Source organism: Cyprinus carpio, chromosome B18 (genome assembly GCF_018340385.1).
Source record: "Cyprinus carpio isolate SPL01 chromosome B18, ASM1834038v1, whole genome shotgun sequence".
NCBI lineage: Eukaryota > Metazoa > Chordata > Actinopteri > Cypriniformes > Cyprinidae > Cyprinus > Cyprinus carpio.
This window is the reverse complement of record NC_056614.1, coordinates 10242274-10259828: the sequence shown is the minus strand read 5'-3', so window position 1 is coordinate 10259828 and position 17555 is coordinate 10242274. Positions and strand designations below refer to the sequence as shown.

The 17555-nt window shown below is 39.3% G+C and overlaps 1 protein-coding gene across 3 annotated transcripts in view; it reads right to left on the bottom strand.

Moving 5' to 3' along the window:
* Window positions 1–17555, bottom strand: part of def8 (differentially expressed in FDCP 8 homolog) — a 104257-nt gene that overhangs the window by 50618 nt on the left and 36084 nt on the right. For 2 of the 3 annotated variants that reach the window (XM_042743784.1, XM_042743785.1), the window contains 5 exons: window positions 15146–15243; window positions 12218–12367; window positions 10241–10382; window positions 9128–9292; window positions 7286–7413 (listed from right to left, as the gene is read on the bottom strand). In XM_042743784.1, coding sequence (XP_042599718.1) covers window positions 7286–7413; window positions 9128–9292; window positions 10241–10382; window positions 12218–12367; window positions 15146–15243 — 683 coding nt within the window. The remainder of the gene's footprint in view (window positions 1–7285; window positions 7414–9127; window positions 9293–10240; window positions 10383–12217; window positions 12368–15145; window positions 15244–17555) is intronic. The other variant, XM_042743787.1, reaches the window with a different exon arrangement.

Here is a 17555-nt window from a genome sequence, read left to right as displayed (position 1 = left end):
CGGCGATTTAGGACGGGGTGCCGGTGATTATCAGGGAGGAGGCAGCTGACTCGTCACCACCCCTTTTTGGGGATTTCTGTCAGACTGAGAATCGCCCCGAGTGCTCTCATAGACTTCCATACAAAGATAATTTTTTTGAACTGCAGGCATTGCAATGCAATCTCTATGAGTTCAGGGAGGACTAGCACTAACGTGCTTTCGTCATCATGCGTAACCTTAACTTGTGCAAGGATTGGTGGGAACAGTGACATCCAATAATATTTAAAAACTATTTTGAATTTTAACAACAAGAAAAAATTAAAAACTACTTTAATATTTTTATCAAATGTGAAAAAAAAAAACAGAAAAAAAAAAAACAGAGAGAGACTGGGACAGCTACGCCAACTCAAATTCAGTTGTCAGTTGAACTTGATCGACATCATGGTGAACGTTACCTCAGCGCAGATGAATTCTATCACGTCATTGAAAGAAATACCATTCAGTCATCGTAGCAATAAGGATAAATTGGTAATTAAAGAATTAGGGCCACCAAGACCAAATTTAAACCTCAATCAAGTATCTACAAAGGGCGGGAAGTCGTATAAACGGGGATTTGAGGACGTGGTATGAGCAGAAAAAAATGGCTAGCGGGCTGCGAAGTAGCTTACGCTTTATTCTGCTACCCCTGTATTTTGTTCCATCCCAAGAGTGTGATGGACATTGCATGGACAACTACAGATGTATTGTAATATAAGTGAGCAATGTGATGTGAAGTGAGCAGTGTAATGCAAGTAAGCAGTGTAATGTGAGCAGTGTAATGTAAGTGAGCAGTGTAATATAATTGAGTAATGTAAGCAAGCAGTGTAATGTAAGGGAGCAGTGTTTTCCAGCTGCACAGTCACAGAGAGAAAGGCACTCAAGAGGGTCGTCAACACAGCCCAAAAGATTATCGTTTGCCCCCTCACCTCCCTAGAAGACCGGTATAGTTCCCACTGTCTCAGTAGTATTGGAAGGATGACTGATAGAACAATGGGGCACACACCTCAGTGAAGACGCTGGAGCTTTCCTTGGAAGGATTTCGGAGGAGATATTCGCTGGAGAAGAGGAGAGGAGGTAAGTAGACAGGTAAGTCAAAGTAGTCGATGCTAATAACTAGATCAGACGTAGTTTCCACTGTGTAGTCACAAGATCGGACGGTCAGTGAAACTGAGGAGTGTGCTAATGTATGGTGGCTGATTGGTGAGTGAATTACGATCAGGTGCCGTTGATTAATACTCTGGAGATGGGGTGCTCTGTGATTGGCTGGGGAATGAGCCTGACAGATCTGTGACAGTACCCCCTCCTCCACGGCCCGCTCCTGAGGGACGAATACCCCGACGACATGGTGGTCTTCCTCTACCCCGTGGTGCTGGACGATCGGGATGTGTTGTGTGGAACTCTTCCAGAAGTACGGAGTCTAGGATGTCGTCTCTGGGGACCCAGTAGCGTTCTTCGGGACCATAGCCTTCCCAGTCGACTAAGTACTCCAGTCTACCACCACGTCGCCGGGATTCCAGAATTTCCTTGATCTTATAAATCGATCCTTCTTCCAGGAGTAACGGGAGCGGGGGTTCCTCTGTCTGGTCAGGCTCTGTGGACACAGCAGAATAAAAGGGTTTAAGGAGTGATATGTGAAAGGTGGGGTAAATTTTATATTGTGGTGGGAGCTGCAGTTTGTAAGTGACAGGATTGATCTGTTCCAGGATGGGGAAGGGACCGATGAATCTGGGACTTAGCTTTTTGCAGGGCAGGCATAGTCTGATGTCCCGGGTGGACAGCCAGACCTTCTGACCTGACTGGTAAGGGCTGTGGCTCTACGAAGGTCCGCTGTCATCTTCCATACTCTGGATATAAATTGTGGACCATGATCTGATACAATGTACTCTGGAATGCCATACTGTCTGAAGACCCAGTTGAATAGGAGTTCTGCTGTCTCCAGAGTGGTAGGTAGACCATTGAGGAGAATGAGGCGACAGAACTTGGAGAATCGATCGATTACGACTAGAATGCAGGTGTTACCGTCAGAGGGGGGTAAGTCGGTAATGAAGTCAACTCCCAGGTGTGACCAGGGATGGTTAGGTATGGGTACAATTTGCCGGCAGGGAGGTGATGGGAACTTTTGGAGATGGCACACTCGGGACAACCTTGCACGAACATTCTCACATCTTTAGCCATGTTGAGCCACCAGAAGCGGTCTTTTAGCAGCGAGAGAGTGGTGTCAGCCCCAGGGTGGCCAGTACCCAAGGAGGAGTGCGTGGTGTGAATGAGAGGAGTGCGCGGTGTCCGTGGTACATATCGATGCCCTGGGGGGCACCCTGACGGAGTGGCGGGAGCATTCTCAGTGGCGACTGGCAGCGTTATCCACTGGATGGGACTGGAAATGAGATGAGTGGGGATTATTTTTTCTGGTTCCTCAACTGCCTCCTCTGAGGCATGGATACGGGACAAGGCGTCGGCTTTGATATTACGAAGACCTGGTCTACAGGAAATAGTGAACTCAAACCTGGTGAAGAACAAGGCCCACCTGGCCTGGCGGGGATTCAGGCGTCTTGCTTCATGGAGGTATTGCAGATTCTTGTGATCGGTTAATATGACAAAAGGATGAGCCGCTCTCTCCAACCAATGTCTCCACTCCTCTAGAGCCAGTTTGATCGCCAATAGTTTGTGGCTGCCGATGTCATAATTCTTCTCCGCTGGGCTGAGCTTCCATCAGAATAAGGCACATGGGTGGAGTTTCGGTGGATTCCCCTGCGGCTGAGAGAGAACTACTCCCACTCCTGTTGTAAAGGCATTTACCTCAACCATGAAAGGGAGCTCAGGGTTAGGGTGAACCAGGAGTGGTGCACTGGTGAAGGCTCCTTTAAGGGTGGTGAAGGCTTCAGTGGCAGCTGGTGTCCAGGACAGAGACTTGGGCTTGCCTCTAAGAAGGTTGGTTATAGGACTGGTGATGGCACTGTAGTTCCGTATGAAGCGGCGGTAGAAATTGGTGAGTCCTAGAAAGCTTTGGAGTTCCTTGATGGTGGTGGGTAATGGCCAGGATGAGATTGCCTCTATCTTCCCCTCGTCCATGTGGATGCTGGTGTGGTCAGTTACATACCCCAGGAATTGTACAGAGGGCTGGTAGTGGCCAATAGGGGTCACAAAAGCTGTCTTCCACTCATCTCCCTTGCGTATTCGGATGAGGTTATATGCGCTGCAGAGATCTAATTTGGTGAAAATGTTGGCCCCACGGAGTTGTTCCAAAGCGGCTGGGACGAGGGGAAGAGGATAACAGAATTTGATGGTTATGTTGTTCAATGCCCGGTAATCAATGCAGGGCCACAAGCCTTCGTCCTTCTTTGCCACGAAGAAGAAACTGGACGCAGCAGGGGAGGTGGATGGGACTATATAGCCTTGTTTGAGGGCCTCCTCCACATACTCCTCCATGGCCTTCTGTTCGGGCAGTGACAGGGGATAGATCTTACCACGGGGCACTGGCTCACCAGGAATCAGATCAATCACACAATCCCAGGGACGGTGAAGTGGTAGTTGGGATGCTTTTTGGGACAGAATACATTTCCTTCTTCTTAGAGAAAAATGGAATCTGTGAGGATTTCCAGTCAGGATTTAGTCCGTATCATAGTACTGAGACTGCTCTCCTTAGAGTTACAAATGACCTGCTCTTATCATCTGATCATGGTTGTATCTCTCTATTAGTGCTATTGGATCTTAGTGCTGCGTTTGACACTATTGACCACACTATTATTTTGCATAGGCTAGAACACTTTGTTGGCATTAATGGAAGTGCATTAGCATGGTTTAAATCGTACCTATATGACCGCCATCAATTCGTAGCAGTGAATGAAGAGGTATCATATCGTTCACAAGTGCAGTATGGAGTACCTCAAGGCTCAGTACTAGGGCCGTTACTCTTCACGCTTTACATGTTACCCTTGGGAAATATCATCAGGAAACACTATGTTTTTCACTGTTATGCTGATGATACTCAGCTCTATATTTCTTCGTGACCCGGCAAAACATACCAATTTGAAAAACTAATGGAATGCATAGTCGATATAAAAAACTGGATGAGCAAGTAATTTCTTACTGCTAAATTCTGAAAAAAACAGAGGTATTAATTATAGGACCTAAAAGCTCTGCATGTAATGACCTAGAACGCTGTCTAAGATTTGATGGCTGCTCTGTCAATTCTTCGTCATCAGCTAGGAACCTAGGTGTGCTATTTGATAGCAACCTTTCCTTAGAAAGCCACATTTCTAGCATTTGTAAAACTGCATTTTTCCATCTCAAAAATATATCTAAATTACGGCCTATGCTATTAATGTCAAATGCAGAAATGTTAATCCATGCGTTTATGACCTCAAGGTTAGATTATTGTAATGCTTTATTGGGTAATCGTTCTGCACGTTTAGTATACAAACTCCAGTTAGTCCAAAATGCAGCAGCTAGAGTTCTTACTAGAACCAGGAAGTATGATCATATTAGCCCGGTCCTGTCAACACTGCACTGGCTCCCTATCAAACATCGTATAGATTTTAAAATCTTGCTTATTACTTATAAAGCCCTGAATGGTTTAGCACCTCAGTATTTGAACGAGCTCTTGTTACATTATAGTCCTCCACGTCTGCTGCGTTCTCAAAACTCTGCCAATTTGATAATACCTAGAATATCAAAGTCAACTGCAGGCAGCAGATGCTTTTCCTATTTAGCGCCAAAACTCTAGAATATCCTACCTAACATTCTTCGGGAGGCAGACACACTCTTGCAGTTTAAATCTAGATTAAAGACCCATCTCTTTAACCTGGCTTACACATAACATACTAATACACTTCTAATATACAAATCCATTAAAGGATTTTTAGGTTGCATTAAACCAGGTAAACCAGAACCGGGAACACTTCCCATAACACCTGATGTACTTGCTACATCGTTAGAAGACTGGCATCTACGCTCATATTAGTCTGTTTCTCTCTTATTCCGAGGTCACCGTAGCCACCAGATCCAGTCTTTATCCAAGTCAGAGGGTCACTGCAGTCACCCGGATCCAGTATGTATCCAGCCCAGATGGTGGATCAGCACCTAGAAAGGACCTCTACAGCCCTGAAAGACAGCAGAGATCAGGACAACTAGAGCCCCAGAGACAGATCGCCTGTATAGACCTTGTCTCACACGACCACCGGGACAAGACCATAGGAAACAGATGATTCTTCTGCACAATCTGACTTTGCTGCACCCTGGAATTGAACTGCTGGTTTCGTCTGGTCAGAGGAGAACTGGCCCCCCGACTAAGCCTGGTTTCTCCCAAGGTTTTTTTCTCCATTCTGTCACCAATGGAATTTTGGTTCCTTACCGCTGTCGCCTCTGGCTTGCTTACATGGGGACACTTCATTTACAGCGATATCGTTGACTTTATTGCAAATTATTGCACAGATACTATTTAAACTGAACTGAGCTGCATGATGACATCACTGAATTCAATGATGAACTGCCTTTAACTGTAATTTTGCATTATTGACACACTGTTTTCCTAATTAATGTTGTTCAGTTGTTTTGACGCAATCTTTTTTGTTTAAAGCGCTATATAAATAAAGACGACTTGACTTGACTTGACTCCCTGTCTAGCTTGTATTAGTCAGAACAATGTTTGAAATTTTGTATTATGAGAACTTCCTGTGTTTATTTGGCTCTTTATGATGAATCGCTTGTTGTATTCCTCAATTATAAGTCACTTTGGATAAAAAACATCTACTTAATGAATGAATGTAAATCTAAATGTACTAAACTAACCAAGAATTTCTCCAAGTTCTTGATTAGAACTTGGTTACCCTCCAAGAACTGTATACATCCAGAGTGAGGAAAGGGGCTCAAAAAAACACTTTGGATCCCCCACATCCAAGCCATCTCCTTTTTGAACTATTGCCATCTGGTCGGCGTTACAGAGCACCGAATACCGAAGAACGCCAGGCACAAGAACAGTTTCTTTCCCCAGGCAATCTACCTCATGAACAGTTAATGTTCTCCCATTGTGCAATAAAAGTATGTGCAATAACCTTATACTTATTTATCACCCTAAATCCTAGTACATCCCTACAACTTATTTTTTATTGTTATTTTATTTTATTCTATTCCTATTCTATCTATAGCACACCTGTACATACACTTTATTCTTTTTTTGTGATTTATTTATATTTATGCATGTGTATTTTATTCATATCTTTTTTTTATTATCTGTGTGTTGTTGTTGTCTCTGTGTACTGGAAGCTTGCGACACTAAAACAAATTCCTTGTATTAGCAATAAACCTCTTTCTGACTTTCTAAACAAAATACATTTTATTTAAAATGTATTTAAAATACATGAACATTTTCTCTGTCAGAACCAGCAATCTACATTTGGAGCATCTAATGCCTATGTGTACATAAAACCACTGATCCCCACAAACTTCTTCAAAACACGCTTCTTCAGTGAGCAAACATTATAAAGCACTCGCTGTACATGAATTTTGACAACTGCAGAAATATATTTGAACTGTGTTCATGCAGAAATACAATGTTATAGTAATCAGTGCACCGAGAGTATGGCAACACAAACTCTATTGAAGCCTGTGATAAGTTGAGTCTCCAACTTGCTATTTAGTGAGGTGTGTGTGCCATGTGGTTTTTCTGCCTTTGTGCAGTGTTTCAAATTAGCCACTTTATGAAGTTCCATTTCAGTTAAGATGCCGCCTTAGAAGGTAGCTGCTTAAGCCCTGATATACTTCAAGCGAAATAGAAAAATGAACTGGTGTGACAATTTCAAACAAAATCAGGCCAAAAGTTGGTTTGGAGTTTGTTTCGGGAGTTTGAAACAGCTTGCTAAAGCAAACTTTCTGGAAAGGTTTTGCTCCGGCTGGTAAACACCTTTGAATAACCATTGATCTGTGGCAATTAGATCACAGATATTGTGTGCACAGTGGCTCTGCCCTCTTTGACATGAAATCCGTAAAGGTCAGAAATCCATTGATAAAACACTGGAGAGCTGCTTAATAGTAGAAATTGAAGCTGGGATTCTAACTGCAATCATCTCTGACTGTGCTTTTTCATGTTTAATACTGTAAAGCAATTTACATATTTATTTAAACACTGCTCTCAGCAGCGTGGGCAGCATTGGGACGTTTGCTAACATTATATCCCTAGACGAAAAATGAAAAAAGCTTTGCTGTAAATATATCGGGTCATTTATGTACACATTAGACAACATTTAGATTCAAAGATTCAGTGTTACTGTACCTGACGGGGCTCAAACTCCCAGTTGTGTATGACTCTAGATGGAATAATGGCTGTGTCATTCCAGTGGCAGCTGCTGCAGTAATACTGACCTGTATAATCACACTGCCGTGCCTCATTAGGAACACCCCCTACACAGCACAAGACAATATTTTACAACTTACTATGCAAGGGAATTCTAAATATCAAAGTTAGCTTTTCCCAATATAGAGTAATTATACAACACTGAATCTAGCACTTCTGACCAATGTCCCCTCTATTTTTTTTTTCTTTCTGAGCAAAACTTTTCTCCATTGAGTGGCCATTTCGGGCACCTGAGCAAAAACATTCATCTTTAAACCCTGTACAAAGCACACACAAAAAAGTGTGTAACTTTTAACTTTAATGTGCTATATTTGATTTGACCCATGATGTAACTAAATGATGCACATTTAGGTTACCCGAGAATTTTTTTTTTACAGTATAATACAGTACTGTCTTTCTAAAGTTTAGGATCAGTAAAGTTTTTTAAAGAAGTTTCTTATGTTCATCAAGGCTGTATCCTATCTATTTGAGAAAAATATTTATTATTATTTAAAAAAATAATACTATGAAATATTATTGCAATTTAAAATAAACATTTTAATATACGTTAAAATCTAATTAATACCTGTGAAAAAAAAGCTGAATTTTCAGCATCATTACTCCAGTCTTCAGTTTCACATGATCCTTCAGAAATCATTCTAATATGCTGATTTATAATCAATGTTGGAAACAGTTGTACTGCTTAATATTTTTTGGGACCTGTGAAATTTTTGACAAATAAAAAGTTATCAAGAAGTGTTTATTCAAAATAGAGATTTTGTGTTACAATATGCACTATTCAAAAGTTTGGTGTCAGAATTTTTCTTTCTTTTTTAAAGAAACTTAAAAAAATCAAAGAAAGTTAAAGAAGCTTTATTCAGCAAGGATGTGTTAAATGGACAAAATTGATAGCAAAGACTTACATTGTTAGAAAAGATTTCTATTTTGAATAAATGCTGTTCTTTTTTAACCAAGAAACCTTTAACTTTTTAAAGAAAAAAGTAACAGGTTCCAAAAAAAAAAAAAAAAAAAAAAATTAAGCAACACAACGGTTTCAACACAGATAATAAATCAGCATATTAGAATGATTTCAGAAGGATCATGTGTCACTGAAGACTACAGTAATGGTATTGAAATAGAAAACCAGTATTAGAAATTGCAATAATATTTCACAATATCACTTTTTTCTGTATTTTTCAAATAAATACATCCTAGATGAGCAAGAGACTCCATTAAAAACAAGGTAAATTAATTATTAGGTTTATAATATAGGCTTAACATAATATAATATAATATCAAAACAAACTATTTAAACTGACAGAATAGAATATAAAAGAATAGAATAGAATAGAAAACAAACTGAAGCAAACCTAAAGCTGAGATCTGTAAGTACAAAAAAAAAAAATAGATTTATTTTATAGCTGTCTAAACATCACTATGAAGTAGTTTGCACAATACACCTTGTGTGTGATTGTAGTTAAATGTCTCTATATCGACTCTATAGCAATTTGCCCGAGCATTGCGATTCTTTCGCTTTTACTAGAATTCAATCAAATGGCTTTCCCAACTAATTTTTTGCGTGTGCGTGGCACATTATTTCTTCTGCGTGGCCACTGTGGAAGAAGTTCGTGGTCTGACTATAACCACAAAGAATTTATTAACAAAAAGAAAATTAAAAAACAAACAAACAAACATCTGTTCACATTTGTGTCATCATCAGGGACAAAGATAAATGTTGGAAAAGCAATAGAAGATGTGATGTCTGTTTGGAAAGAGACTTACGTAGAGAGATGGGTGTCCGACACTCAGCACATCTGTAGTCCTGTTTATCTAAACCAACTTCAGGACAGATGCTGAGTTCATACTCAGACTGATGGCTGACCTTTGACCTCACACATGGTTTGTTGATAAGATTCATGCACTTGCTATGACAACGGTAATAACAACCTGGAACCAGAAATGGAAAGCAATTTATAGTAGTATTAAAACCAAACATTAAAGGATTAGTTCACCTTCAGTTGATCCCCTTTGACTTGCATAGTGTTTTTTCCATACTATGGAAGTAAATGGAGACCAGCAACTGAAGGTGAACTATCCCTTTAAGTTGTGTCATCACACAGTAAGATCTGAATACATCCATTCTCCAAACAACTTATACTATGACGAATTGCAGGGATCCAGCGTCCCAGGGTGAAGGCAGGGAAACACACTGGATAGACAACCAGTCCATCACAGTAAGATCTGAATTTGCTTAAGCAATTAAACTAATACGAATTACTAATATTAATTACCATTATAGCCAAGTGTCAGACTGAAAAGCCTGAAGTGCAAATTACTTCACTACAGATGTGTCCAAGGTTTTGTGAACAGTGCACCACAAATCACACTATGGAAATACATGTTTGAAATGTCAAAGAATAGTCCATCCAATCATTTATTTATTTATTTATTTATTTATTTATTTTTGTGCAACTCAAAAATGTAAACCTTTAAATAATTATGAGAAAGAATTATGTTTAAAGAATGATAAATAAGTTATCAAGATAGAAAAGAGGAAGACTATGAGTACTTTGAATTTTAATCATTTATATTATTATTATTATTATTTTTTTAATACAAATAATATTGTAAGGCTTGGAATATAGTGAACATGTCATACGGACTACATTGGATATTTATGGAATTTATAGTTCTATCATGCTTTATTAGTATTGTTGTTCTTTTAGGAGCTTCATAGCCACTGGGAAGTTCAAGTTTTATGAAAGTAGTGTTTTACTGAAATGAGCTGCATAATAATTTTTCTTTTGGTAATGGTTTGAAATGACTGTACTTAATGAATGAATCAAATGTGTTTTTAATATAATGTTGCAATGGGTTCAGTTGAGATGGTCTGACCTGTGCAGGTGTACCAGGTCTGAATGAGGCCCCATATGATAGTGCTACACTTGTCACACATCTGTTTGACACTCTTGCTCTTCTCCTTTGAGAATCGATGCTCTAATAGAACCTGCAGGTTCGGCTCATCTTCCTCTGGGTCCTGTTTATATCCAACACAACAGTAAAACAAAATTCCACAATTTATTTATACAATTTATCACTAGCCAAATATTTAGACAACTAACTGAATTTATGTTTCTCATCAACTTAAAAATGTTTTGATCTAAATCAGGAACCCTTAGTGGATACAGAAACAGAGCAGGTACCCTGATATATATTCTATACAACAGTAGAGTGTTTCAGAGTAACATTTTAACATGTGCATAGTACCATATTAATGTATTTGCATACTTTTTATGATGCTTACATTGTAAATCTATAAAAGTAAATGTGTACATCACATTTTAATTAACATACGCATTTAAAGGGGAAAGACAATAAAAGATTTAGCTCAACTTTAGCTTTGACTGAAGTTAAGAAATGTGTTCCTAAATTTTTTCTATTTTTGTTAAAAGCCTATTTTATGGTGACAGAGAGAGCTCAATGCACTACAACTTAAGAAAACACATGCAAATAGAAAAAGCACCAGCGAATTAGCAAAACATCATCATCAGTTTGACAACACATGTACCGCAAATACTCACAACACAACCAAATACAGAAACGTGCTGCAAATACTCACAACAACACAATCAAATACAGAAACGTGCTGCAAATACACAAAATTACAAAAAACACAAAAACAACACAACAAGCAAACACAAAAAAAAAAAAAACACTAAAAAAAACCAACCATTTAACTACAACAAATAAAACCAAAACACATAGTTAAACTGTGGCAACCACAAATTAACTATGGTTTTGCTACACTGACCATATTTTAACCATGATATTTGTAGTAAAACTGTGGTTATAAAATGGTAGTCAAAAAGCCAAAAAAAAGTGGTTACTACACTTAATAAAACCATGTTTAATTTTCATAAGGGAAATGTTTAAAGTGAACCTCATCAACTCTAATGAAAATTATTATTATTAATACTAATAATAATAATAATAATAATAATAATAATAATAATAATAATAATAATAATAATAATTTACATTTATATAGCACTTTTCTGGGCACTCAAAGTGCTTTACACACAGTAGAAGGGGGTAATCTCCTCAACCACCACCAGTGTGCAGCATCCACCTGGTTAAAAATTAACCATAACCATTATAGTAAAAGTGTAGTAACTTTTTTTTGGTGTATTGATTACCATTTGTATAACCACAGTTATGGTTAAACTATGGTTAGTGTAGCAAAACCATGGTCAATTTGTGGTTACCATTTTTTAACTATAGTAGTAACCATGTTTATTTTATTATTATTATTTAAATAGTAAAACCATGGTTAATTTCCGTAAGGGAAGTTGTAAAAGTAAGTTATCCAGCTTACGAAACGTTTCTCAGTTACAGTAATTGTGTATTTCGTCAGCATATTTAGGCTAATAATATCCCCAAAAAAGCTAAGGAATCATATGAAAAAAAAAGGAAAAAAAAAAAATCTTGCCTTTCAGAGCATGTCCCAGAAAGGTTTGTCACTTGTTGCGCTTCCCTTAAACATTTCTCATGTGGTTTGTGTGTATTTGCAGAGCGTTCCTGTTATTTGGTTGTGTTGTAAGTATTTGCAGCACATTTCTGTATTTGGTTGTGTTGTGAGTATTTGCAGCGCATTTCTGTATTTGTTTGTTGCGAGTATTTGCAGCACGTTTCTGTATTTGGTAGCATGTGTTGTCAAACGGATGAAGATGTTTTCTTAATTTGCTGGTGTTTTTACTATTTGCAAGTGTGTGTGTGTGTGTGTTTTTCTCAGCCACCATACTATTTTCAGTTTGTTCAATGTTAATTATTAAAACCAATAATTGTCTGCAAATTTTGACTGGTAGTGCAAACCTTTAATTCCTGTAGTTTGAGCCGAAGGTGGATCAGTTTGATGACTGTGTCCTTCTGTTTCTCTGAATGTTCTGGCAGTTCCAGGATCAGTCTCTTGCACTCTGCTATGGCCTGTTTTAGCTGCTCTACATCAGATGCCACAAATGAACCCTGTGCAAACATCCACACACTTCAGTGCTTCAAATAACAGTATAAGCAACTCATGCTGAATCACTTACTTTCATGAGAGGTTTCAATGCATGAAGGGATAGTTCACCTAAAAATCTAAATTATGTCACCTAAAGCTGTTCCAAACCTGTATGACTTTCTTCTGTGGAAGACATAAAAGATATTTTAATGAATTTAGACACCTGTCTAGACAAAGAAAGTCAGGTTTTAAGTTCCAAAAAGGACATAAAGAATAATATAGAAGCAGGGCTAAATGCTGTTTTTTTCTATTATCTATCTGGCACAGATTGGCAGTTTTTGACACAATACCTTTTCTAATAAATAAACATATGACAACAAAAATCTTACATGCCAGTGAAAATGGACATTATTGATTCCAATTGCTACACTAGAGCAAAGGTTACATATGTAGCCATGGTTCCCTGAAGGAAATGAGACGCTGCCTCAGCCCCAATTTATGTGCCAGGAGAGATGATGGCCTTCCCACAGACCTTGGGCTGAGCCGCCACTCATGATCGCTCCCCAACCCGTGAGGGATGCGTCCATCGTAAATGTTACACAACGACACGAAGCACCCAACTTAGGTCCCTGAGAGAGGAATGAAGGTTTCTTTCACATGGGTAAGACACAAAGGCAGCACCGCGTGACACTAATCATGTGAAATGTGTTGCCCCTCAAAGAAAACCTTTTGGTCCTGAGCCACTACTGCAGTGATCTCATGTACAGCAGACCAAGAGGGATAACCTTTGACGCTGCTGCCATCAGACCCAACTGTTTAAACCTATTATGATGAACCAGTCCTCAGTCCTGATTTGCATTTGAGTTTCAATGTCAGCATCTTGAATCTGAACGTCTTAACTGAGCAGTTGTGTTGGCGCAGATCTACGATGGGATGCATCCTTCTTGGGAACAATGAAGTATCAGCTGTAAAAGCTGGACTGCCTCTCGAGCGTAGGGACGTGCTCTATAGCCTCCTTCCTCAAGAGGGTAAACACTTCTTATTCCATCACCAGAGCCTGATCAGGGTATACCACAGTAAATTTGACCCCTTTGAACTGACAAATCTGTGGCCCTTCCCAGCTGCTTGATTTCATCAGACCTGACTTGTTTACCTTTGTCCAGGTCATCAGGTAAGCAGGTTGGCCTGGTATGCCAGCAACACTGCTATGGTGTACAGGCATGTGGCAGCCTGACCCGCTGCCATGAAAGCTTTACCTACCAAAGACAAATTTGTTCTGAGCGGCTTGGTGGGTAGTGCTGGAGGGATGATGCTGACTCAGGGGACAGATAGCTGGCAAGTTTCTGTTCAACCATAGGCATCGCCCCATAACCATGTTGCTTCAGCCCCAGAATGCTGGAATAATTAGTGACATTAGCACTGAATAAGCAAGCTGAATATGGCCTTTCCCATGATCTCGCAACCTTGGTATGGAGATCAGGGAAGAAAGGAAGGCTTCGTTGTGGAGGAGGTGATTTAGAGTGTAGGAAGCACTCATCCAGTTTACTTCTTGGACATTCTTCCTGCTTCTCATTGGGATAAATTAATTACTTTATGTAGATGTTTGGAAAATTACTTTAAGTTTGCTACAACCCTTGTCACCACCTCCAACAGCAACATATACTGGATAGACTGGGGTGAAGAGTCCCCAGTCTCATCCTGGTCATGGCCAGCCACATCAACCTCCTCAGAGGAAGACAGGTGAAACTTTGTCCCCTCACTCTGTGGGAAGGCAATGCAGAGGTAGTCTTCCGAACCCTGAGAGAGGGTGCTGTATCTAGTGGGTGAGGGCGAAGAAAAGGCCATGTCCATCTCAAACACCTCCTCCAGACCCATCTGCCAACCCCCATGACCTAAGTTTCTGAGCTGCCTTGTCAGCTAGGGGACCCATATAATTCTACAAACTGACCCAAAAGTCCTTCATGCTGGCCCTGGGCCATCAAGCAGTCCTTATCGGTGAGTCATGCACTGTTATATTTTAAATCTTATGAAGACACAGGATCACTTTGTATTGTAAGAGCATGAGTGAACAAGGCCCCCACCAAAGCTTCTTCTTGGTTTCACCAAAGAGCAAGAAACTAAGTGAGTGGTACTGATTATCTGAATCCCAAGCAGAATCACACCAATTCATTGGCAGTGTGCTGGGGCATGGACCAGATCTTGGCTTTTGGTGCATGTCGTTATTTGACTTGATTTGAAGTCAATTTGAAGTTCTCATAGCATCAGCACTGTGAAGACTGATCAAAGTCTTTGCTTCAAGCAAACTCAAGCTCTATGAAAGAACTTTGGCGTGCATCACTGTGTAACCCAGCCACCTTCTGCAATCCATTCACCACTAGAGTGGTTTAGCAAGAGGTTACCATCCACAGACTGTCAACCAATCAGCATCACATGAATTCTCTCCTGCAAGCCATGCAACACAGGAAAATCTGCCCACAAAGTCAACTAAACACAAGTACAATAATCTACTAACTCCTGCTGAACTGGTGCAAAAGTAAATTGTTGTCATGTTTTGTCCAAAATTGGCTCAGATGGTCTTTGGACTGGGCTGCACAGAAATTACTAAACAAATGTTTGATATTTACTATGATCTTTGAGAAATACCCTTCTTAAGTACACACTGACACACTGTTATAAGTGGCGAACATCTAACCAGATGGTTGTGGACTGAATATGCCATGTGAGGCAATCTCAGATCACAAGACAAGAGTACTCATTATTGCTCATTATCATTGCAGAACAACTGCAGATTAAGTGCTTACCACAGGTCGAGAGAAATGGTCTTCGGCCAAGCCCAGATCCATTGCTCGGTCTGAACTTTGAGTTTTGGATTCTGAGGAAAAGATCTCCGACCTCACCTCTGTGGACACATGATATTGATTCAGATCACACACTGATTTTTCCTTGACCAAGCACTCTTGTTTTTTCACTGAACATTATATCAACACTAGCTACTAAGTCTGTGTGACATGGTGTACCTTCATGTAATATTTAAAGGTGCACTAAGCGATTTCTGCCAAACAATGTTGATATTTGAAAGCACCAAAACAAACACACCAATACCCCAACAGGACCTCGCCCTTATTTTGAAATCTCCGTCCCACACAACCATAATTTTCCTGTGAAGCTCATTTTATATGTGCTATATATATAGGTAGAGACTCTCACAGAAAACTTTCCTGCCTCATTCTTATCAGAAACTGAGAAACAAAATAATTGCAACACCAAAAATAATGATAGTGCAATTAACATACACTTTCTTGTTATTAAAGAACATATAATTTTATATGCAGAGTCTGGTAATCACAGGAAATTACACTGTTCATTTAAATGCTGACAAATAAACACTATGTAACTGTTTAGGTAGTTAGGCTAATCTCTTAAAGGGGTCATATGATGCGATTTCTCTTTGGAGTGTTACAAGCTCTTGGTGCATAAAGAAGATCTGTAAAGTTGCAAAGACTAAAGTCTCAAATCCAAAGAGATATTCTTTATCAAAGTTAATACTCTGCCATGCCTCCCTAAAATGGCTCATTCAAATATGCCCCCACTAGGGATGTCAACGATTAATCGATGATCGATTAATTGTCGATAAGAGATGCAATCGATTAAGGCTGTCGATGGTCGGTTAACCGATTTAATGTTGGGCTGCGTGCGGCTCATGCGCAAAACACGTGCGAGCGGCTGTGAGTGACGGAGACCGTATAAATGCACCATCATTCATTCACAATGTACAAAATAAATTAAGCTTTTAATGTGATTTAAACTTTAAAGTAAATAGAAATAACATAAAAGTTCTTCAACATAAAAAGCAATAGAAATGTAGTAACTAATCATTTCATCAGATAACGGTTTCATATCGTGCGCTTTGCAGGGCTGCGACACAGGACAGGTAGTCTATTCATTCCTACAACTTGTTAATTCGTTCCTATGACTTATTAATTTGTGGCAACATCCATGTTTCATTTATTTTTGTTCCCTAAATAACCCGTGAAATAAGGGAACAAATTAATAAATCGAACGAATTCTTAATTCTTGAAATCTTTAATTTCCCTTCCCGTGTTTACCACAGTAAGAGATGCGAAAACAGTGATTAAAAGTGAAAGATAATAAAATAAACCTGCGAAATTAGAGGGTTAGACTGTGAAGATTTAGGAAAAGAAACAATGCCTATATGTTATTGAATTTGTGGAAATTCGTGACTAACCGGCAAACCAGAACAAAGCCGCGTAAATGAAGGCTTGAGCGCATCCAGAGGCATGGTCGCGATCTAAGAGTTTCCTATTATTCCTCTAATAAACAAAGCTTTTATAGGTACCACACTTGTCATAACCAGAGCTTATAATTTGTAAATAAATAATTGCTGGATTCAAAACAGCGATTAATAGGCGCTGTGTGACCGACACAGACAATATGACGTACTATACGTTTTCCCGGAGCGTTCACTGATGTCACTAAACGGTGACGCCGAGCATCGTTCACAAGTTTCTGCATGGACCTACAGTAACTAGGGCACAGGTTCTCAAGCCCTGGGACAAAATGGGATGCTTTAAGGAAAATGTATAGCCTATGTAGCCTTAGTAATAGGCCCAACATAAAAATCACAATTTGTTTTCATAATTTTTTTTTTTTTTAATATGCGCAATATATCCGACTTAAATAATTAAGATAACGGATTTAAAACAGAAGTGTGGCGGCGCTCCATAAGTTCACGGAAAGAAAAGAAAAAGGATGACAACTTATTCTGTTTGTTTGCTTTATTTTACAAGAGCACAAATCTTCTGTTTTTATTGTGTGTGCGCACAAATGAAAGTAAACACTTTTGCGGAAAAGGTTTTTTTTTAATGTCTCAGCTGTTTCGATCGCGCCGGAGCCTGCTGCACACGTATATTCTAGCGATTCAAACTTACATCGCAGTCTGTTCATTATCAAAATAAAATAGTCAACTAAACATTTAAAAGGTTACACTGGTCAGTTTAAATAGACCCCCAAGGACGTTTTTGTTCATATGAAGAGGATGATCTTTTCCGTCTATATGCGAATGCGTGTGAAGTAAAAGCCTAGTTTACATTATAAATAATAGTTTAACATTCAAATACATTGCGAATATGGAAACATTTGGATTTGTGCCGAATGCGACATGAGCAATAGGCTAACCTCCAAATAAATCTA